Genomic DNA, 23,012 nt, shown 5'->3' with positions numbered 1-23,012 from the left:
AAATGACAAAAATCACATTTAAAAAAACCCTTAAATCATTTGATATATTTAGCACATTAAATTTCCAAAGGTTGTTCTACAATTGTAACCAGTCCTGAAGTCCATCCGTCCTCTATGTGAGAATTTACAAAGTCAAAATAGAAAGGCTGTTTTTTTTTCATATGGGCTTAATTATAATAATATTTGTTCAGTAGTTATAGGGGAAAAGCAACAGAATTTTAAAACTCAGCACATTCAAAATAAATTCAACCTTCAGTGTAACAGAATAATATTCAATCCAGTAATATATGAATTTAACATCACAAAGTTAAACCTTAAACAAAAAATGCAATAGAATACAGAGATTTTTATAAACCATTGGAGTTTGAAATGCCTTAAAATTTCCAGTCTTTAAGTTCCTTGGGTTCTTATCCATTTAAATGTCTATTGTCTGAAGGCAGAGTGATAAGGGCTAGGCAATGGGGTCTGAGCGATCTGCTCCGGGCCACACAGCCATGAAGTGTCTCAGGCCAGACTTCAACTAGAGACCTCCCGTCTCTGGGCCTGGCTCCCAGTTCACTGGGCCACCCATTTGCCCCTTCAAAGTTAAAGTTGAATCTTTGGGCTGAGTCTGCTCCCTGACACGCAGGTGAAGTCAATGCTATTACCAGAACAGTCAAAAGGTATCCTTTTAAATAGCCCATTGCTTTTAAAGTTTCTGTTTGAAAAGTCTGTTTCTTCTCTCTCCCCTGCTCTGATCCCCCTGTGGTCAATACCCCCAGCCACGTGGAGGCTTAGCCTAAGGGAAAATTACCCGGTCTCCTTTCCCTTTCATCTCTCCCCTCCACCCATGTGGCCAATACTGTTACCAGCTGGTCACAATGAGTCCTGAGCGATATGCTCCAAGGATCTGGGTGATGAGCCGGCTGGGGTCACGCTCGTGGGTCTGGGGCGCAGAAACAGGCAGGCAGGGCCGGGAGATTGGGTACCAGGTGATTGCAATCTTGGTTGAATCAGGTCTGGATCGGGGGCTGAATGCCCGCAGGCAAAAGCGGCTGAGCCTGGTGGGGTGGGCGGCAAATGCAACAGGTCTGGATCGAGCAGCTGCTTTGTGAGGGTAAAAAAACCTTGACCAGAGTAATGTGGCTCAAAAAAATTTTTTTTTCTAGGTACTAGATATTGAAGTCTGAACTAAAGATCAGAAAAGAAATCAGAAGATTGAGAGTTTTTTCTCCCGAAGTGGTTACGCCAACTGTAAAGATTAAAATTTAGGGGAGACTGAGGCATGTAGAAATTAGTTTCTCTCTGCAAGGAGTATTATATTTTTTTAGAGATTTATTAAGGATTAAGGAGTAAAGAAAATACAGGATAAGGAAGACGTGCCTAGGCCAGTGGCCTAGACAAGACCTCACCTACATTATGGAAAGAGCCACATCTGCTCCAAAACGGAAGTCCAAAAAGAGAGCTCAAAAGACTTTGTAATCAGCTTAAATACCTTCTTGATCTCGCCCACCTCAGAATTCTGTGAGATTACAAAGCATTTTGGGGAAGTGGAGCAAGGGCTTGTGGGGATAGAATTCCAGAGTTCAAATCTCAATTTTACACTGGGACAGAGTTTAGCATAATTATTTCAAGTATGAAACTAGGGAAGTTTATACTAAACATTTTAGCTACAGTTTTTTAGCAGTTTTTTTGGATGATGGTATTTTGAGCTTAGAAATCTTTCAAGATAGCAGAATCTATAAACAATAGTAAACATGATATAGGACAAAGATATTCCTAACCTTACTTGCAAAAAAAGTCAAGAAAAAAAATCTAAGGATCATCATACTCCCAAAGTCATAACCAAATCATAACCAAGATAATCATAGACCCAAAATTTTTACATCCTGGATATCTTATTTTAAGAAGTGATCATTGAAATCCATTCAGATACATTAAAAGCAGAGGATGAAATACAAATAAACATAGTCCACTGGCCATCTCCTGAGGAAAAAAATGAAAACCTCCAGGAAGTCCATAGTTAAAATCCTAAACCTCCAGGTCAAAGAGAAAGTATTACAAATAGCCAGAAAATATCATTCAAGTACAAAGGAACCATAGCCAATATAACACAAGACATGGCAGCTGTTAGGGAGAAGAGAGTAGCATATAAAATCCCAAAGTCAAGGGATAAAAGCTTACAACCAATAACTTACTCTGTAAAACAGCACCATTTTCTCATGGAGGAAAAATGGATCTTTAATAAAATAGTAGACTTTTATGCATTACTGATGAATAAATAAAGATCCATGTAAAAAGATTAAAATGCAAACACAGGAGGCAAGAGAAAATAAACAAATCTGAACATTGGAAGGGTTTATATGATCATGAAGAGCTTACATCCTAACAGAGGCAGAACAAATCTTCTTTTAGGATGTCAGTATGGTTAAAGTTTATAGAAGAAGTGAAATAAGAAGGTCTGGGTGAATTTGCTCAGTTTTGATTATCTTAGAAGATTGAAAAGTGTGGGGAGAATGTATTAGGGAAGAAAGAAGAGGTAACTTGCTATCTCACATAATAGGCTGCATGAAATGAAAAATATATAAAAAGGGGAGAGCAGGTGAGGGATATAATCATTCCACACACACACAACTTGCTTGCTTGTATTTGTAGCTCCATTGTTTAGCATGGTGTCTGGCATCTAGTAAACCCTAAGTGTGCTTAATAAATGATTTCATTTCTTATCTCTGTGTAAGAAAGAGGCAAGTCCTCAAAAACTCTATTCCTAAGTCCATTCATCTTCTCTTTCTAGTTAACTATCAACACATATTTTGAGGGGGAAAGGGCAGTTAAAAATTAAGCTCCAATGTAAAATAAACTTTAGTATCTGGTGAAATTGAAGATGCCACCAGATAAGAGGTATTTAATCTTTCAATCGTGTATGACAGTGAGAACATCTTGGTGAAGAAAGAAGGAGCATTTGGTTCTTCTTCAGGTTTGTCTTTAATATTTTCTGATTAAAATGTCTATTTTGGGCATAATGGGATTTCCCTCCCCTCAGCTGAATCCTCTTTCTCTAAGCAATATCTCATTTACTGATGTAATCTGGAATAGATTTTTATCCTAAAGTGAGAGAAGACTATTATGCAGCTCTGACATTGATTTCATATATTTACATCCTTGAAAAATAGGTAAAGGGATACAATAGGAGAGTGAGTGAATGGTTATTGACACCACAAAGACTTCTGGCTTAGAGACATCTCCAGAACACATCCTAAAGCTTCATGATTACCTTTGGTTAATAAGCTCTACTTTCTAAATGCCGTTGTCTCCTGGGATGAATTACTTTAATCATTCAGACGTCTAACTGAGCACCTGAGGAACTCTTTTTATGATGATCATTTTAGATTTGGGAGTTACAACTTGGTGGGGATGCAGGATCTCAGCTATCCAAAGCAGCATGGGGACAATGAATGTGCTTCCAGTCGAATAGTTCAAAAATTAATAATAATAATAATAACTAGCATTTATGTGTCCCTTTAAGGTTTCAGAGAGCTTTTAAATACAATCTTATTTGAACTCAGGGATCTCCTTTCAAATCTTGCTTCATATAATTATTAATTGTATAACTATAAGCAATAGAGGGAAGGAACGAAGGAGGGAGAGAAGTGGGAAGAGGAGTAAACATTTATATTTGCCAGGCACTGTGCTAAGTTCTTTTTTACAAATATTATCTCATTTGATCCTTGTAATCACCATTCAAGGTAGGTGCTATTTTTATCCATATTTTGTTGTTTAGTCATTTTCAATCATGTCTGCCTCTTCTTGATTCTGTTTGGGATTTTCTTGGCAAAGATACAGGAGTAATTTGTCATTTCCTTCTCTAGCTCTTTCATAAGTGAGGAAACTGAGGCAGACAGGCTGAAGTGACTTGCCCAGGGTCACACAGCTATTGTGTCTAAAGTCAGATTTGAACTCTGATCTTCCTGACTCCAGACCTGAAGCTCTAGTCAATGTGCCACCTAGTTGCCTCTATCTCCATTTTATATTTGAGGAAATTGAGGGAAACAGAAGTTAAATGACTTGTCCAGAGTTACCCAGGTAGAGTCTGAAGGCAAATTTGAATCCAGATCTTCTTAACTCTAGGCTCAGCATTCTATCCACTATGCCTTAAGCTGCCTCTAATTAACTTAAGTTTTAGGTTCCTGGGTCCCTCAGAAGTTGGAAGAACCAACCCCCAAAAGAGATTCTATTCTAGGACTTCCACTGGCTAAGAGGAACTCAGAATGAACTGAAGCTGGTGAGGAAAGTTGGATATCAACATTGGGGTTGGTACCTCTGTAAGGAAGAGAAGGAGATCCAAAGATTCTATCTGTATGATGGAATAGGAAATGACAAGAGAGAAAGCAGAGCTGCTCAAAGCCCATCTTATGCTTATTTTCTTTCTTGAAAGGTGAATGACTTTTGTCATTCTGTAAATGATGACACAAAAATTGCTAATCTCTAACTAAGGAATCTCTCCCATAGCAACCTTAGAAGGTTTTAGTTCCTATTATTGCCTAGAAACCTTATTGCCCTCTGTTCTGTTTTAAATTGAAATTTATTTATTTAATTAGTTTCAGATCATTTTCCATGGTTACATGATTCATGTTCTTTCCCTCCCCTCCTCCCTCTCCCCTCCCATAGCCAATGAGCAATTCCACTTGGTTTTACATGTATCATTGATCAAGACCCATTTCCATATTATTAATATTTGCAATAGAGTGGTCACTTAGAGTCTACATCCCTAATCATAGCCCCACTGAACCATGTGATCAAGCAAATGCTTTTCTTCTGTGTTTCTACTCCCACAGTTCTTCCTCTGGATGTGGAGCGCTTCTTTCTCATAAATTCCTCTGGATTATCCTGGGTCATTGCATTGCTGCTAGTAGAGAAGTCCATAACATTCTATTGTACCACAGTGTATCAGTCTCTGTGTACAATGTTCTCCTGGTTCTGCTCCTTTCACTCTGCATCAATTCCTGGAGGTCTTTCCAGTTCACATGGAATCCCTCCAGTTTATCATTCCTTTTAGCACAATAGTATTCCATCACCAATAGATTATCTGCCCTCTGTTTGAAAAGCTGCTATTGTTTTTTCAAACCCTTATCTTCCATGGTAGAATCAATACTAACTACTGGTTCCTAGGTAGAAGATTAGTAAGGTCTATGCAAATGGGGATAAAATGACTTGCCCAGGGTCACACAGCTAGGAAGTCTTTGTGGCCAGATTTTATCTCCCATCTCCAGGCCTAGTTCTTTATTCATTGAGTCACCTAGATGTGACAGGTAAACTTTTTATTTAATCTTTTAACCTTTACCTTCTAACCAGTTCCAATTCTAAGAATGAAGAGCTACAAGGGCTAAGCAATTAGAATTAAGTGACTTGCCCAGGAGATAGCAAGTGTCGGAGGCCAGATTTGAACCCATGTCCTCTCAACTCCAGACCTGGCACTCTATCCACTGTGCTACCTAGCTCCCTCTATTATACTGTTTTAAGAGAAATATTAGCATCTTTGTCTGTTTATTGAAAGTTAATTGAATCATCAGTATAACCTAAGACCTGGTAGTGATCTGGGGACCTTGTAGAGCTACCACAAGAGACATCAATAAAGTGTTTAATATGGGAATCTTATTATTTTTGGTCTGTGGTTTTAAAATTCTATTATACTAGCTGAAAAGAGAACATGGAAGCAAAAAACTGAGAATGGGGGATGTAAAATTTATAATTATATCTCTAATAATAAAATATTATATTTTATAGAGGTTTATTAAAATCATTAGAAATCAAGGAATAAAGAGGGTACAAAATAAAAAACCCCATGCCCATGGCTGGTTAGCCATTTAAAAAATCCCCACTCACTGCCATCACTGCTGGCTGCAAGCCCAAGGAGAGATGGGACTCTCCCTGTCCTTGCATTATATCCTCTGTCTGTAGGAAGTACATAATGACATGAAATCAATGGGCTCCTGGGAAATGTAGTTCTTTTTTTTAGGTTAATAGATTTTAAATTATAAAGGGAGGAACAATAGCCTTGGAAAGATACCAGAACCAACATTTCAGGGCACAAAATAATAAAGACACTCATGATTCCAGGAAAGGAATACAATGGAGATATACTATCTGACCAGGCATAAACCAAAATTCAAAAACAAGACTCTAGTTCATTATCTGGTGCTGCTCAATGTGCCAGACCTGAAGTCAGGAGGACTCATCTCCCTGAGTTCCAATCAAGTGGCCTCACACACTTACCAACTATGTGGCCCTGGGCAAGTTACTTAATGCTAATTAATGCTAATTGCCTCAGTTGGTCACTTGCAGAATGAGCTAGAGAAAGAAATGGCAAGTCATTCTAGTTTCTTTGCCAAGAAGGCTCATGATTTGATTCGTGAAGAATCAAACATGACTGAAATGACTGAATAACAAAAACTTCATTTTCTAATAGCCTAATCAAGGTAGACCATGACAAAGAAAAACCCAAAGTTGAAAGGAAACTACCAATAAGAACTCTGGATTTAAAGCTGTCCAAATTTCGTTGAGCTGTAGGCAGTCTCCCAGCTGGGTTCCACATTATTGAATTCTACTTGTCCATTGACTGCCTCGCCTCAGAACTTTTAGTTCTGGAAGTGTCAGGTGACAATCTAGTTCAACTCCACTTTTTATAAACCCTTACCTTCCATCTTAGAATCAATACTGTATATTGGTTCCAAGGCTGAAGAATTGTAAAGAGCTAGGCAATGGGAGTTAAGTGAATTGCCTAAGGTCACACAACTAGGAAGTATCTGAGGTCAAATTTGAACCCAGGACCTCCCATCTCTAGGATCTACTCTCACTTCATTGAGTCATCTAGATCCCCCTCAACCCCTTCATTTGACCAGGAAGGAAGATGAAAACAAGAGAAGTAAGATGACTTCTCAGAGGTCCCACAAGCCAATGTCCTTTCACTCTGGATCCAATGTACTGTTCCATTCTACTGTCCTGCTCTTCTATATACATTTGGATTTTCATAGATGCATTGAGATTTGAACTGATAACAGCTGAATGGCACTGAGGAAGGCACCTACTTTTACTTTGTGTTTCTTTTCATTTACCCTCCAGATCTGGCATGGTATAGCATTTGTTCTGATAATAATGTTTATGCATAGCTATATTTTCCCCCTGGATCTTCCCCTCTTCCAAAATGTTCTCTTATCTGTTAAAGGAACCATATATATATATATATATATATATATATATATATATATATATATGGTTCTAGGGCAGCTCTCCAGCCTCTGACCCCCACCTGACACCCAGCTCTCACTTGTGGCTCCTGTAGCTGCTAGCATGTGGCAGCGGCCACACCCCGGGCAACGGCTTCGACAGGCCGGCTAAACCTTGTGAGGGTAGCCATCCATTCATAGACTGCTGGTGAACCAGGGCTTTGCTCACCCAGCATGTGAAGACTGTTTTGGCAGAACAGACGGAAGAAACCAACAAGAAGGTTCAACGGCTGAGAGGGCGACGCAGCGAAGCACTGTGGAGTGCTCAGGGCGTGTTGGAGCACAAAGGACAACATGGCCATCCAATGCAGCTGAGGAAGTCTCCAGGTGTAACGAATTTTCATGCCAATGGACCCAGGCTTCCAATGCCGAGAGAGTGGGACTGTCTCTGTGCATCGGCTTTTCCACTTAAATCTCGCACAAGTGTCTTTGTGCACACTCATCTATCATATATGAAAATGCACAAAGACAATCGTCATCCTCCGTTACTGAGAGACTACTACTCCTACTACTATACTAATAACTGTTTTATATATGTCAAGAGCATAATTGTTAGCCTCTTTATTAATTAATTATCTTAGAAGTTAACTAGTTAATTATCCTAGACCACAGGGCAATCACCAAAGTGTCAGAAGTGTTATGGACTTCCTTGCTCTTCCTGGAATATAGCCCTCTATCTTCCAACTGCAGGTATTTACCCTGTCTGTCCCCCAAACCTGCAGAGCTCTCTCCCCTTATCTCAGCCTATAGGATTCTCTGGCTTCCTTCAAGTGCTTTTCTTCTATTGACCATCTCCAATTGCTCCCATTAATACCCTGTATATACACAGTTTTCTCTGCCCTTAAATTATTAATTACTTGAGAGCAGGGATTCTTTTGGTTTTGGGGAGGGGTGGCCTTTGTACCTCCATGTGCTTAGTGTGTAGTCTGGCATCTGGTAGGTACTTAATTAATGATTACTGATTCTTTGACCATTTGCACATTTAGAACTGACAACTTATGATACTTGAAAGAAGTGTGTCCAACAGAGAAAGAATAGCCTCTGGAATGACATTCATATGTATTTAAATGTTCTAGAACAGCAACAATCTCAGGGTTGATTTTAATGTACACGACTCTCAAAATGCATCTTAAATGTAGGAAATATGAATTTTAAAATTCCAGAGTACTTTGTGATTGTGAACACTGATGATGATTTAGAGAAAAGCACCTGGATGCCTGACAGAATTATGAAAAAAGTTGTATTTCAAAGGGGGACAGCTAAGTGGTCTAGTGGATAGTCAGGTGTAGAGTCTGTAGGACCTGAGTTTAAATCTGGCCTCAGACACTTCCTAGTTGTATAACCTTGGGAAAGTCACTTTACCTTGTTTTCCTGGTCCTTGACCTTTCCATTTTGGAGTTGTCACTAGAACAGAAAGTAAGGCTTTTTTTTTTTTAAAATCCTTACCTTCAGTCTTGGAGCCAATACTGTGTATTGGCTCCAAGGCAGAAGAGTGGTAAGGGCTAGGCAATGGGGGTCAAGTGACTTGCCCAGGGTCACACAGCTGGGAAGTGTCTGAGGCCAGATTTGAACCTAGGACCTCCCATCTCTAGGCCTGGCTCTCAATTCACTGAGCTACCCAGCTGCCCCCACCTTTTTTTAAAGATTGTTATGTGTAATGAGTAAAAGATGAAATGATTGAGGAAACAAAGGTTCAAGTTTCTAAGCATGTTGATTTATTAGGCAATGCATGCCAGTGCATAAGAAATCGGGACCAGGTCCCTTCTTCAGTTTAGGGCTGGACCCCATATACAGGAGGAGATAGACTTGTATACATTAAAAACAATCAAAGAAGGCCAGTTAATTAGAAGGAAACAACACAACATTAGGGAATCTGATTTCTAATTGGAGGAAAGATTAGGGACTTTCCAAGATGGGGGAGGGAGAGTGAACAGGTACAATTCCCCGAATTCAGAAAAGGAGGAGTCCCACTTCCCCCAAGTATCTGTAAATAATCAAAGGAACATTGAAACAATAGTTGATTGATCAGTATGGGGCTGGTTTATAGATGACAGAAACGGATTCCTTGAGGTGTAGAGTTATGAGAAACCTCCTTGCATCAATCTTTGCATCTGATTATGTTTCCAGTCAACATAACCTAGGTCCTTGGTTAAGGGTCTCTAAACAGCAGATGGTTCAGTTTCCTAGCCACAGAGGACTAGGTTCAAACAATGCAATAAGGTCTCTTCCCAATTCTCACAGTTGAACAAAATTTTCTCACAGGACAGAACTGGGACTAGGTTCATAATGGAATAGAAAGAGAACCAAGCTATCTCCAGACTTGTGACACAAGATGGAGTTAATGGGTTCACTGAATCTCTACAATTAACCCCTTGATGGTCTAATCCTCTCAATTCCCTCATATGGATGTTCTTTCAGTAGGTGAAGCCACTCTCTGGGAAAAGACCAGCCTTATGGATCCTTCAAACACTGCCAGCATCTCAGAGAAGGAGGATACCGATCTACAGAAAAAGGAAGGAAATGAGCAGCAGCACAGGAAAGAGAAAAGTAAGGTCAAACAGTACCATAAAGTCCCACCCTCCCTCCACAAGTATGATTGCCTGAAGAACTCTTGGTTCAATTCAGTTCAACAAATGTATTGATTATCTACTAGAATGAAGGAACTGTTCCAGGTATTAGGGAGGATGCAGAGAAGAGGAAGAGTCAGTCATTGCCCTCAAGGAATTTACGATTGAATGAATGCATGGACAATTGAACGAAGGAAAGCATCTTTAAGTGCTTGCTATGTAGGAAGCACTGAGATGATAAGTGTTAGGGATACAAACACTATCAGTCAGTCCTTGCCCTTGGGGACCTTATAGATTATTAGACAAAGAGAACACACTAAGAAGAATCCTGGTCAGGAATGGGCATTTTGGTTTGGAAATGATCATCTTAATAACCAGTATTTGTACAATGGTATGTAGGTCATCTCATTTGATCTTCATAACAACCTTGCAAGTTTATTACCCCCATTTCAAAGATGAGGAGCTGAAAGGGGCTAAATGACTTACTCAATGGTCATTCAATTAATATTTTAGGCAGGATTTGAACACAGGTCTTCAAAGTTCAGCATTCCATCTACTATGCCATTTAGCTGTCAAATTTAAAAGGGTAGTGAGATAAAATCATAGATGATAGATTGATACATACTTCACAGTAATAGTGAAGGTACTGCTTTGATTATAATGTACTGAACTGGAAACCTAATGAGTTAGAAGGATAGCAGAGAGAAAATACTGGAAGGTAAGTTCTCTAGTTCATGGTCATCTCAGTTTTTGGTGACAAAGTAACTGAAAGGCAGACATCAGGAGTAAAGTGGAAAGAGGAGCTAAAACACATAACCAACAGTTATAGATAGAACAAGGTAAGATACAGGATACCACACCACTTTCCAGTCATCTCTACCCTTTTCAGGATCTGCTACAATCCAGAAGTGAAGGTCCCACCCCAGTGATTCTGGATTCTGGTTGGCAAGCTGCTGATCTGACACCTCTCAGGTTCATGGCCATCTCCATGCCTCATGATAGCACTCATAATCTCCTCACCCCAACCTCCTTCTCACCAGCTTTCTCAGTCTAGCTCTCAAAACAGCAATCATATCACTAATATTTCTGGGAAAGACATTTCGGTTAACTGCCCCCTGACTGCAATCACCATTATCTTTTGACTTCACTCTCCAAAACACTCCTTTCTGGCTACTTCAATGGCTTGTCTCCCCTCTTAGAATTTAAGTTCCTTCAAAGCAGGGACTGACTTATTTCCTTGTATTTGTATCCCCAGCACTTAGCATAGATGCTAGCACATAGCAGGTGCTTGATATTTTTTTCCCATTCATTCATATATAAATACATGATTTATGGCTTATATAAAGTACTTTAGCAATTCATTGGATCACCCAGGAATATTCTATTTTTGTTTTCAGGAATTAAAAAATTCCATTATTTGATTACAATTGTTGGACATTCTATCTCTCCTGATGCCTTATGGCCCATAACCCCATATTTCCTCACCATGACCCTCCTAGGTTTACTACATTAGCTATACTATTGTCCCTTCTCTATGTCATCTTCTTAGTGAATCAATGTACCTCTACATTACTATTTACACTCAAATCCCTTCCTCCATTACCTTATCAAGAATCCCACTGGCCAAATATCAGTCTTGGTTGTTGTGGTCTTATAATAAGAATAATAAAAATAAAGAAAAATTATAGCTAATGATTACAAAGGGCCTGATATGAGCCAAGCTCCGTGCTAAACATTTACAAATAGTATCTTATTTGATCCTCACAATAACACTCACATCAAGCCAAGGTGCTATAATTAACCCCATGTTACACATGAGGAAGTGAAAGAAAAGAGAAGTTAAATGATTTTCCCAGGTTCACACAGCTTTTAAGAGTCTGGGGTTGAATTTGAATTCAGTTCTTCTTGAATCCAGATCCAACTCTCTATCCACTGGGGCACCATCTGCCTCCTTCATTCATAGTTGCAGCTGAACAGTGGTCAGGAAAATCTTGCCACTGTGCTGACTGGGTCCATTATAAATTTTTGTAACAAAATCTCATCTGAGCCTTCAGTGCAACAAAGGTGATCCCTAACTTATTCATTCTACCACTTGCTATGGCAATTTTTCCAGATTTTTTCATTACTCCCCAACCTTAGATGGCACCCTTCTGAAGTGGTACACTTCACAAATGAGTTCAAACACCTAGAATTTCAATTATTGGAACCATAATTTATTAATAAAAGAGAGAAATAAAGACTCTACCAACTGGGACAGAATTCTCTAATGGAAAACTGCATCAGACTGACATTACAGGATAGCTTATATACTTTACAGGTTCTTACTGACAATAAAACAAACCTTAATACAGGAATCTGGGGTCTGAGATGAGGAGGCAAACCTTAGATTTATAAGGGGGTTGTTATTCAAGGAGTGTTTATCTTCATTTAGCCAAATGTTAAGTTCGCTGACCCTTTGATATTCCAGAAATTCCTCTTTGTCTCCTGCCTCCCAAGCTAAGTAGGAACCAGTTTGTTATCTGCATAAACAGCTTGACCTGGGGGAGTCCTTTCCTTCCTTCTTTCCTTCCTTCCTTCCTCATTTCTTTCTTTGTTCCTTTGTTTCCTTCCTTCTTTCTGTCTTTATTTCTTTCCTTCTCTTTTTCTTTCCCTCTCTTTCTTTACTTCTTCCTCTTTCTTTCTTTCTTTTCTTTCCTTCCTCATTTCTTTCTTTGTTCCTTTCTTTCCTTCTTTCTCTCTCTCTCTTTCTTTCTTTCCTAACTCATTTCTTTTTTCTTTCTTCCTTTCCTCCCTTCTTTCCTTTTTTATTCTTTCTTTTTTCTTCTTCCTTCCTTCCTTTCATTCGTCCTTTCTTTCCTTCTTTCCTTCCTTCTTCCTTGCTTCTTTTCTTTCTCACTCTCTTTCTCTCTCTTTTCTTTCTATCTTTCCTTCCTTCCTTGTTTCTTTCTTTCCTTCCTTCCTTGTTTCTCTCTCTCTTTCTTTCCTTGCTTTCATTCCTCATTTCTTTCTTTCCTTCTTCCTTCTGTTCCTTCCTTATTTCCTTTTTCTTCTTTCTTCCTTCCTTCCATTCATTCTTCCTTTCTTTCCTTCCTTCTTCCTTCCTTCCTCTTTTTATTTTCCTTCCTTCCTTCCTCTTTTCCTTCTTTCCTTCTGTCTTTCCTTCCGTCTTTACTTTCTACTTTTTGTTCTCTCTCTTTCCTACCTTTTAACTTTCCATCTTTCTTTTTCTTCTTCCTTCCTTCCGCTCTCTCTCTTTTTCTTTCCTTCTTTCCTTCCTTTTTTCTTCTTTCCTTCCTTCTTTCTTCCATCCTTCCTTTTTTTACTTCTTTTCTTCTTTCTTTCTTGCTTTCTTACCTTCTTTCTTTCTCTCTCTTCCTTTCTTTCCTTCCTTTTTTCTTTCCTTCTTTCTTTCCTTCCTTCTTTGTCTTTCTTGCTTTCTTTTCTTTTTTCTTTCTGTCTCCCTTTCTTTTTTCCTTCCTTCTTCCTTTTTTCCTTCTTTCTTTATTTCCCTCTCTTTCCTTCCTTTTTTCCTTCTTTCTTCCTCTTCCTTCCTTCCTTTCCTTCTTTCCTTTCCTTTTATTCTTTCTTTCTTTCCTTCCTTCATCCTTTCATTCTTCCTTCTTTCTGTCTTTTTTCTCTGTCTCTTTCCTTCCTTATTTCTTTCTTCCTTTCCTTCTTTTTCTCTTCCTTTCTCTCTTTCCTTCCTTTTTTCTTTCCTTCTTTCTTTTTTCTTCCTTCCTTCCTTCCCTCCCTCCCTCCATTCCTTGCTTCCTTCCTTTTCCCCTTCTTTCTTTCCTTGTTTCTTTCTCTCACTCTTTCTTTTCTTCTTTTTCTCTCACTTTTTCTTTCCTTCCTTTTTCTTTCCTTCCCTCCCTCCCTTCTTTCTTTCTTTCTTTCTGTCTTTCTCTCTCTTAATTTTCTTTTTTCCTTCCTTTTTATTCCTTCCTTCTTTTTTCTTTCCTTCTTTCCTTCCTTCTTTCTCTCTTTTCCTTTCTTCCTTCCTTCCTTTCTCTTTCTTTCTTTCTTTCTTTCTTTCTTTCTTTCTTTCTTTCTTTCTTTCTTTCTTTCTTTCATCCTTCCTACTTTCTTTTCTTCTTGCTTTCTTACTTTCCTTCTTTTGTTTTTTTTCGTGCTTTCTCTCTCTCTATTTCTTTCCTTCCTTTTTTCATTTTTTATTTCCTTCTTTAATTTTTTCTTTTTTCTTCCTTCCTTCCTTATTTCTTTTTTCCTTCCTTCTTTCCTTCATTCTTCCTTTCTTTATTCTTTCCTTCCTTCTTCCTTCCTTCCTTCCTTCCTTCCTTCCTTTCCCTCATTCTTTCTATCCTTCCTACTTTCCTTCCTTCTTTCTTTTTTCTTTGTTTCTTTCTTCCTTTCCTTCCTCTCTTCCTTCCTTCTTTGCTTCATTTTTATTTCCTTCCTTCTTTCTTTTCTTCATTCCTTTTTTTCTTCCTTCTTTCTGTCTTTATTGCATTCATTCTTTCTTGCCCCCTTTCTTTTTCTCTCTCTTTCCTTCTTCCTTTTTTCCCCTTTCTTCTTTCCTTTAATCTTTTCTTCTTTCCTTCCTTTTATTTTTCTTTCCTTCCTTCCTTCTTTCTTGCTTTTTGTTTTCTTTCTTGCTTGATTTATTTTGTTCTTCCTTTCTCTTTCTCTTTCTTTTTCTCATTTTTTATTTCAGTCTTTCTTTCCTTCATCATTTCCTTCTTTTTTCTTTCTTTCCTTCCTCATTTCTTTCTTCCTTCCCTTCCTTCTTTTTTATTCTTCTTTCTTTCTTCTTTCCTTCCTTCCATTCTTCCTATCTTTCCTACATTATTTCTTTACTTCTTTCCTTTATTTTTATTTTCTTCCTTCTTTTCTTCTTTCAGTCTTTATTTCATTCCTTTTTTCTTGCCTTTCCTTCCTTCTTCCTTCCTTTTTTCCTATCTTCCTTTCCTTCTTTCTCTCTCTCTTTATTTTCCTTCCTTCCTTCCTTCCTTCCTTCCTTCCTTCCTTCCTCATTTCTTCTTTCTTTGTTCCTTTCTTCTTTCTTTCCTTCTCTCTTTCCTTCCTTTTTTCTTTCTTTCTTACCTTCTTTCCATCTTTCTTTTTCCCCTCTTTCTTTCCTTCCTTCTTTCTTTCTTTTTCTTTCTTTCTTCTTTCTTCTGTATAGCTTTCTTTCCTTTTTTCTTCCTTCCTTCACTTCTTTCCTTGCTTCTTTCTTTCTTCCTTTCCTTATTTCGTTTCTTCCTTCCTTATTCTTCCTTCCTTCTTTCTTTTTCCCTCTTTCCTTCCTTTTTTCTTTCATTCTTTCTTTTTTCCTTCCTTTCTTTGTTTCTTCTTTTATTTCCTCCCTTTCATTCTTTCCTTTCATCCTTTTTCCCTTCGTTCTGTCTTTCCTTTTTTCTTTCTCTCTGTCTTTCCTTCTTTCATTCCTTGTTTCTCACTCTCCTTTTATTCTTTCTTTCCTCCTTTCCTTCCTTCCTTCTTTCTTTTCCTTTCCCTTCCTTCTTTCTTTCTTTCATTCTTGCTTTCTTTTTTCCTTCCTTTCCTTCTTTCTTTCCATCCTTCCTACTTTCTTTCCTTCTTGCTTTCTTTCCTTCCTTCTTTCTCTCTTCTTTCTTTCTTTCTTTCTTTCTTTCTTTCTTTCTTTCTTTCTTTCTTTCTTTCTTTCTTTTTCTTTCATCTTTCTGTATAGCTTTCTTTCTCTCACTTTCTTTCCTTCTTTCTTTCTTCCTTCCTTTCTTTGTTTCTTCCTTTATTTCCTCCCTTTCATTCCTTTCTTTCTTCCTTCCTTTCCTTCTTTCTTTCCATCCTTCCTACTTTCTTTCCTTCTTGCTTTCTTTCTTTCTTCCTTCTTTCTTCATATCTTTCCTTCCTCTTTTCTTTCCTTCGTTCTTTTCTTTTTTCTATCTTCAATTATCCTTCCTTTTTTCTCTCTTTTCTTTCCTTCTTTTATTCCTTCCTTCCTTCCTCATTTATTCTTCCTTCTTTCTTGCATGCTTCCTTTTTTCCTTATTCTCTCTCTTTCTTTCCTCTTTCTTTTATTCTTTCATTCAGTCTTTCTTTTTCTTTTCTTCTTTCTTTCTTTCTTTCTTTCTTTCTTTCTTTCTTTCTTTCTTCCTTCCTTCTGTCTTTCCTTCTTTCATTCCTTGTTTCTCACTTTCCGTCTTTTATTCTTTCTTTCCTCCCTTCCTTTTTTCTTTCCTTCCTTCTTTCTTCCTTCCTTCTTTCTTTACCTTCTTTCATTCTTTCTTACTTTCATTCTTTTTTCCTTCTTTCCTTCCTTCTTCCTTCCTTCCTTTTCTTCTTTCTTTCCATCCTTCCTACTTTCTTTCTTTCCTTCCTTCTTTCTCTCTTCATATCTTTCCTTCCTCTTTTCTTTCCTTCGTTCTTTTCTTTTCATTTTTCTTTCTTCATTACTTCCTTCCTTTCCTTCCTTCCTTCTTTCATCCTTCCTTTCTTTTTTCCTTCCTTCATTTCTTCCTTTCTTTCCTTTTCTCTCTCTCTCTTTTCTTTCCTTCTGTCCTTCCTTCTTTTATTCCTTCCTTCCTTCCTTCTTGCATGCTTCCTTTTTTCCTTCTTTCTCTCTCTCTTTCTTTCCTTTTTGTTTCCTCTTTTTTTAATTCTTTCATTCGGTCTTTCTTTTTTTCTTTCCTTTCCTTCCTTCTTCCTTCCTTGCTTTCTTCTTTCTTCCTTCTTTCCTTTGTTTCTTCTTTGTTTCTTCCTTTTTCCTTCTTTTTTCTTTCTATATAGCTTTCTTTCTCTCTGACTTTCTTTCCTTCCTTTTTCTTTTTCTTACCTTCTTTCTGTCTTTCTTTTTCCTTCTGTCTTTCTTTCCTTCTGTTTTCTTTCTTTTCTTTTCTTTCCTTTCATTCTTTCTTTCCTTCTTGGTTTCTTTCTTTCTTCTTTCCTTCCTTCTTTCTTTCTTCCTAACTTTATTTCTATCCTTATTTCCTTTCTTCCTTCCTTCTTTCTCTCTTTCCTTCCTTTTTCTTTCATTCTTTTTTCTCTTTTCTTTCCTGTCTTTGTTTCTTCCTTTCTTTCCTCCCTTTCTTTCTTTCCTTCCTTCCATATTTCCTTCTTTCTTTATCTCTGTCTTTCCTTCTTTCTTTTATTCTTTCTTTCTTTCTTTCTTTCTTTCTTTCTTTCTTTCTTTCTTTCTTTCTTTCTTTGTTCTTTCTTTAGTTCTTTCTCTTCATCTATTTCTTTTGTTTCTTTTTCCTTTCTTTCCTTCTTTCTCTTTTTTCTTGCTCTTTCTTTCCCTCTTTTTTCCTTAATCCTTTCTTTCTTTTCTTTTTACTTCTTCATTTCTTTCTTCTTTCTTCCTTTTCTTCCTTTCTTATTTATTTCTTCCTTTCTTATTTCTTTCCTCTTTTATTTCTTCTGTTTTCTCTCTCTTTTATTTCCTTCTTTCCTTCCTTTTTTCTTTCCTTGTTTCCTTCCTTTTTCATTTCTTCTTTTTTCCTTCCTCTTTTCCTTCTTTCTTTCCTTCTCTCTCTCTCTCTTCCTTCCTTCCTTTGCTTCTTGCTTTCCTTGTTTCTTGCTTTCTTTTTTCTTGCTTACTTACTTTCTTTCTTTTCTTTCTTCTTCCTTCATTTATTTTCTTCTTTCCTTCCTTCCTTTCATTCTTTCTTTACTTCTTGCTTTCCTTCCTTCTTTCTTGTTTTCTTTTTTCTTGCTCTTTCTTTCCTTCCTTCCTTCTTTCTTTTTTCCTTTGTTTGTTTCCATTCTTCCTACTTTCTTTCCTTCTTTCGTTCCTTCTATAATTTCTTTCCTACTTTCTTTTCCTTTCCTTTTCTTCTTTCTTCCTTCCTTTCTTTCTCTTTCCTTCTTCTTTCCTTCCTTTCTTTATTTCTTTCTTTCCTTTCATTCTTTCTTTTCTTTCCTTTCATTCTTTCTTTCCTTCTTGGTTTCTTTCTTTCTTTCTTTCCTTCTTGGTTTCTTTCTTTCTTTCCTTCTTGGTTTCTTTCTTTCTTCCTTCCTTTTCTTCTTTCCTTCCTTCTTTCTTCCTAACTTTATTTCTATCCTTATTTCCTTTCTTCCTTCCTTCTTTCTCTCTCTTTCCTTCCTTTTTTCTTTTATTCTTTCTTTTTTCTCTTTTCTTTCCTGTCTTTGTTTCTTCCTTTCTTTCCTCCCTTTCTTTCTTTCCTTTCTTCCATCTTTCCTTCTTTCTTTATCTCTGTCTTTCCTTAATTCTTTCTTTCTTTTTACTTCTTCATTTCTTTCTTCTTTCTTCCTTCCTTTCTTATTTCTTTCGTTTTATTTCTTCTGTTTTCTCTCTCTTGTATTTCCTTCTGTCCTTCCTTTTTTCTTTCCTTGTTTCCTTCCTTTTTCATTTCTTCTTTTTTCCTTCCTCTTTTCCTTCTTTCTTTCCTTCTCTCTCTCTCTTCCTTCCTTCCTTTCCTTGCTTCTTGCTTTCCTTGTTTCTTGCTTTCTTTTTTCTTGCTTACTTACTTTCTTTCTTTCTTTTCTTTCTTCTTCCTTCCTTCATTTATTTTCTTCTTTCCTTCCTTTCATTTTTTCTTTACTTCTTGTTTTCCTTCCTTCTTTCTTTCATTCCTTCTTTCTTGTTTTCTTTTTTCTTGCTCTTTCCTTCCTTCCTTCTTTCTTTTTTCCTTTGTTTCTTTCCATTCTTCCTACTTTCTTTCCTTCTATAATTTCTTTCCTATTTTTTCCCTTTCCTTCCTTCCTTCCTTCCTTCCTTCCTTCCTTCCTTCCTTCCTTCCTTCCTTCCTTCCATCCTTCCTTCCTTCCTCTTTCTTTATTTCTTTCTCTCCTTCCTTCTTTCCATCCTTCTTGCTTTCTTACTTTCCTTCTATGTTTCTTTCTTTGTCTTCCTTCCTTCCTGTCTTTCCTTTTTTCCATCCTTTCTACTTTTTTTCGTTCTTTTCTTTCTTTCCTTCCTTCCTACTTTCTTTCCTTGCTTCCTTATTCCTTCTTTCTTGTTTCTTTTTTCTTCTTTCTTTCTGTCTTTCTTTTTTCTTTCTATCTCTCTCTTTCTTTCCTTTCTTTTTTCTTTCCTTCTTTCTTTCCTTCCTTACTTCATTTCTTTTCTTTTTTTCTTCTTCATTTCTTTTTATTTTCTTTCTTCCTTTCCCTCCTTTTTTTCTCTCTTTCTATCTTTTCTCTTTCTTTCCTTCCTTTTTTCTTTCCTTTTCTTTTCTTTCCTTTCATTCTTTCTTTCCTTTGTTTATTTCTTTCTTTCCTTTTTCTTCCTTCTTTCCTTCTTTCTTTCTTTCTTCCTTACTTTCTTTCTATCCTCATTTCTATACTTCCTTCTTTCTTTCCTTCCTTTTTGCTTTCATTCTTTCTTCTTTCAATTTTCCTTCCTTTGTTTCTTCCTTCCTTTCCTCCCTTTCATTGTTTCCTTTCATTCTTTCTTTCCTTCTTTCTTTCTCTCTGTCGTTCCTTCTTTCCTTCCTTGTTTCTCACTTTATTTCTTTTCTTCTTTCTTTCTTTCTTTCTTTCTTTCTTTCTTTCTTTCTTTCTTTCTTTCTTTCTTTCTTTCTTTCTTTCTTTCTTTCTTTCTTTCTGTTTCTCTCTCTCTTTCTTTCCTACCTTTTTTCTTTCCTTCTTTCTTCTTTCCTTTTTCCTTGTCCACTTCTTCATTTTTCTTTCCTTCTTTCTTTCTTTCTCTCTTCATTTCTTTCCTTCGTTTATTTCCTTCTTTCTTTCTTTTCTTTTTTCTTTCTTCATTTCTTTCTTCTTCCTTCCTTCCTTTCCTTCCTTCATTATTTCTTTCTTTCCTTCTTCCTTCCTTATTTCTTCCTTCCTTTCTTCTTTCTCTCCTTGTTTTGTTTCCTCTTTCTTTCTTTGTTTCTTTCCTTCCTTCCTTCTTGTTTTCTTTCCATCCTTCCTTCCTTCTTTCCTTCTGTCTTTCTTTCTCTTTCCTTCTTTCTTCCTTCCTTTTTTCCTTCGTTTCTTTTCTTCTTTCCTTCCTTGTTCCCTTCCTTCCTTCCTTCTTTCTTTTTTCTTTCTTTCCTTCTTTCATTCCATTCTTCCCACTTTCTTTCCTTATTTCTTTCCTTCTTTCTTTCTGTATCCTTTCTTTATATCTATTTCTTTTGTTCCCTTTTCTTTCCTTCTTTCTTTTCTTTTTACTTCTTCATTTCTTTCTTCTTTCTTCATTCCTTCCTTCCTTTCTTATTTCTTCCTTCGTTTGTTTCTTCCTTCCTTCCTTTCCTTGTTTCTTTCTTTCCTCCTTCATTTCTTCTTTCTTTCATCCTTCCTTTTTTCCTTCTTTCCTTCCTTTTTTCTATCTTGCTTGCCTTCTTTCTTTCTCTCTCTTACTTTCCTTTCTTTTTTCTTTCCTTCCTTCCTTCTCTCCCAGCTTTCCTTCTTTTGTTCCTTCCTTCCTTCTTTATTTCTCTTTTTCTTTCCTTATTTCCTTCCTTCTTTCTTTTCTTTCTTTCTTCCTTTCTTTCCTTTCCTTTCCTTCTTGCTTTCTTTCTTTCCTTACTTCTTTCTCTCTTTCCTTACTTTTTTCTTTCTTTCTTTCTTCCTTTTTTCCTTGTTTCTTTTCTTCTTTCCTTCCTTCTTCCCTTTCTTCCTTCTTTTCATTTTCTTTCTTCCTTCCTTCCTTTCTTCCTTCCTTCCTTTCTTCCTTTCTTCCTTTCTTTCTTTCTTTCTTTCTTTCTTTCTTTCTTTCTTTCTTTCTTTCTTTCTTTCTTTCTTTCTTTCTTTCTTTCTTTCTTTCCCTCTTTCATTCCATTCTTCTCACTTTCTTACCTACTTTCTTTCTGTCTTCTTTCTTTCTCTTTCTTTCTTTCTTTCCTTTTTCTTCCTTACTTCTTTCTTTTCTTTTTACTTCTTCATTTCTTTCTTCTTTCTTTACTTCCTTCCTTAATTCTTTCTTCCTTTCTTATTTCTTCCTTTCTTATTTCTTCCTTCAATTTTTCTCTTTCTTTCCTTCTGTCTTTCCTTCCTCATTTCTTCTTTCTTCCTTCCTCTTTTCCTTCTTTCCTTCCTTCTTTCTCTTTTTTCCTTCCTTCTGTTTCTCTCTTCCTTTCTCTCACTCTTTCTTTCCTTCCTTCATTTCTTCTTTCTTTCTTCCTTCCTTTTTTCCTTCTTTCCTTCCTTCTTTCTATCTTGCTTGCCTTCTTTCCTTCTTTCTCTCTTTCTTTCCTTTCTTCCTTCTCTCCTTCTATCTTTCCTTCTTTTTTCTTCCTTCTTTCTGTCTTTCTCTTTCCTTCCTTTTTTCTTTCCTTCTTTCTTTCTTTTCTTTCTTTATCCCTTTCTTTCCTTCTTTCCTTTCATTTTCTTTCATTCATTCTTTCTTGCTTTCTTTCTTTCATTCTTTCCTTCTGTCTTTCTTTTCTTCTTTCGTTCTCTCTCTTTCTTTTTTCCTTCCTTCTTCCGTTCCTTCCTTCCTTCTTTATTTTCTTTCCTTTTGTTCTTTCTTCCTTCCATTCCTTCTTTCTTTCCTTTCATTCTTTCTTTCCTTCCTTTTTTTCTTTCCTTCTTTCCTTCCTTCTTTCTGTCTTTCTTTTTCTCTCTTTTTTCTTTCCATCTTTTTTCTTCCTTCCTTCTTTCTTTCTTTTTTATCGCTTTCTTTCTTTCCTTCCTTCCTTCCTTTTTCTTTCTTTCTTTCTTCCTTTCTTTGTTTCATTCCTTCCTTCTTTCTTTCTTTCCTTTTCTTTCATCCTTTCTTACTTTCCTTCTTGCTATCCTTCTTTCTCTCTTTCCTTCTTTCCTTCCTTTCTTCCTTCTTTCTGTCTCTCTCTTTCCATCGCTCTTATTTCTGAACCCCTTTACCCATTTTCCCGCAGTCTTCAACTTCTCTTCTGGGGTGTTCTACCACAAAAAAACCCTATTTTGTGGCTGCTGGCTGTTACACTCTTCCTCAAGTCTCTCCCTATTCAAGTCCATCCTCCACTCAGCAATCAAATCGATCTTCCTAAAATGCAGGTCCACCCCCTCCATTCTATCAATTTTAACATTTTCCTATTGCCTCCAGGATAAAGTAAAATATTTTTTGTTGGTCTTTTAAAGCCCTTTAGAACCTGATTCTTTGTACCTTTCCATACTTCTGCTTTTTTTGGGAGAAACACTTACCTTCTGTCATAGAATTAATACTAAGTATTGGATCTAAGGCAGAAAAAGCAGTAAGGGCTAAGCAAGCGGGGCTATGTGATTTGCTGGGTCACACAGCTTGTTGTCTCTTTTCATTAGTCTGCGAGCAGAAATTGCTCTCTCTTTCAGCATCCCCAGAGATTAGAACAGTGCCTGGCACATCGTAGGTCCTTGCTAAATATTTGTTGACTTTACTTAATTACACTGAATGGTTTCTTGTATATCCACCAAAGTGCTAAGTATGGTGCCAGTCACATATTATTAAATCTCACCTCTCTCTCTCCCCTAAACTTCAGCTCCACATCTCACCTGCTTACTGGCCATTTCAAAGTGGAGATCCTAGGGATTATCTTAACCAATAACATGCCCCAAACCAAATTCATTCACTCATGTCTCTCTTCCTCCAAACCTTTCTGTTGAAGAAACCACTATCCTTCAAGACTGCCATACTTGTAACCCCAGCATTTCTCTTGAACTCCTCACTCCACATATCCAACCAGATGCCAAGTTTTCTCTTTTCCACCATCATATTTCTCACATCTGGCTCCATTTTCCCCATCACATAGCTAATAACAGTTCAGGTCCTCATCACTATTACCTAGTTTAGACAACAGGTTCCTAACTATTCTCCTGGCTTCAACTCTCTCATTACTTGAGTCCATTTGACACAATGCTCTTAAGAGTATATGTTTCTTAAATACTTCTAATCAGGAGGCTTTCCTATTACAATAGACTTTTATTGTCACTAGGATAAAATATAAACTTCTATGTTTAGCTTGGAAAGTCCTCCATGACCTGGTTCTAACCTATCTTTTGAGCCCAATTGGATGGTACTCGCCCACATTTTGTGGTTCAAGATCCAACTAAATTGGATTTCTTTGTATTCTTCATACATGACATTCCTTCTCCTATCCTTGCATCTTTGCAGTGGCTGCCTCACATTCCTGGAATTCCATCCATTCTTACTACCATCTTATAGAGTCCCTCTCTTCCTTTAACATACATCCCAAGCACCATCTTCTTTAGGAAACCTTTCCTATGCCCCACAAGGCTAACATCCTCATATTCTTGTTGAAATAAGCTTTGGATATATTTAATATATATATATATATTTTTTTTTTCTTCCAGGGTACAT

General features: G+C 36.9%; 1 protein-coding gene across 1 annotated transcript in view; it reads left to right on the top strand.

Annotated features, from left to right (window-relative positions):
* Positions 1 to 7,290: 7,290 nt before the first annotated feature.
* LOC100018311 (probable small intestine urate exporter) overlaps positions 7,291 to 23,012 on the top strand; it is a 49,669-nt gene continuing 33,947 nt past the window's right edge. Inside the window, exon 1 of the mRNA XM_056826315.1 lies at positions 7,291 to 9,809. Coding sequence (XP_056682293.1) covers positions 9,665 to 9,809 — 145 coding nt within the window. The 5' untranslated portion in view covers positions 7,291 to 9,664. The remainder of the gene's footprint in view (positions 9,810 to 23,012) is intronic.

The sequence above is a fragment of the Monodelphis domestica genome, chromosome 4 (assembly GCF_027887165.1).
Source record: "Monodelphis domestica isolate mMonDom1 chromosome 4, mMonDom1.pri, whole genome shotgun sequence".
In the NCBI taxonomy this organism is placed as follows: Eukaryota; Metazoa; Chordata; class Mammalia; order Didelphimorphia; family Didelphidae; genus Monodelphis; species Monodelphis domestica.
Note: the sequence above shows the minus strand (reverse complement) of the source record. Positions and strands in the feature narration are given on the sequence as shown.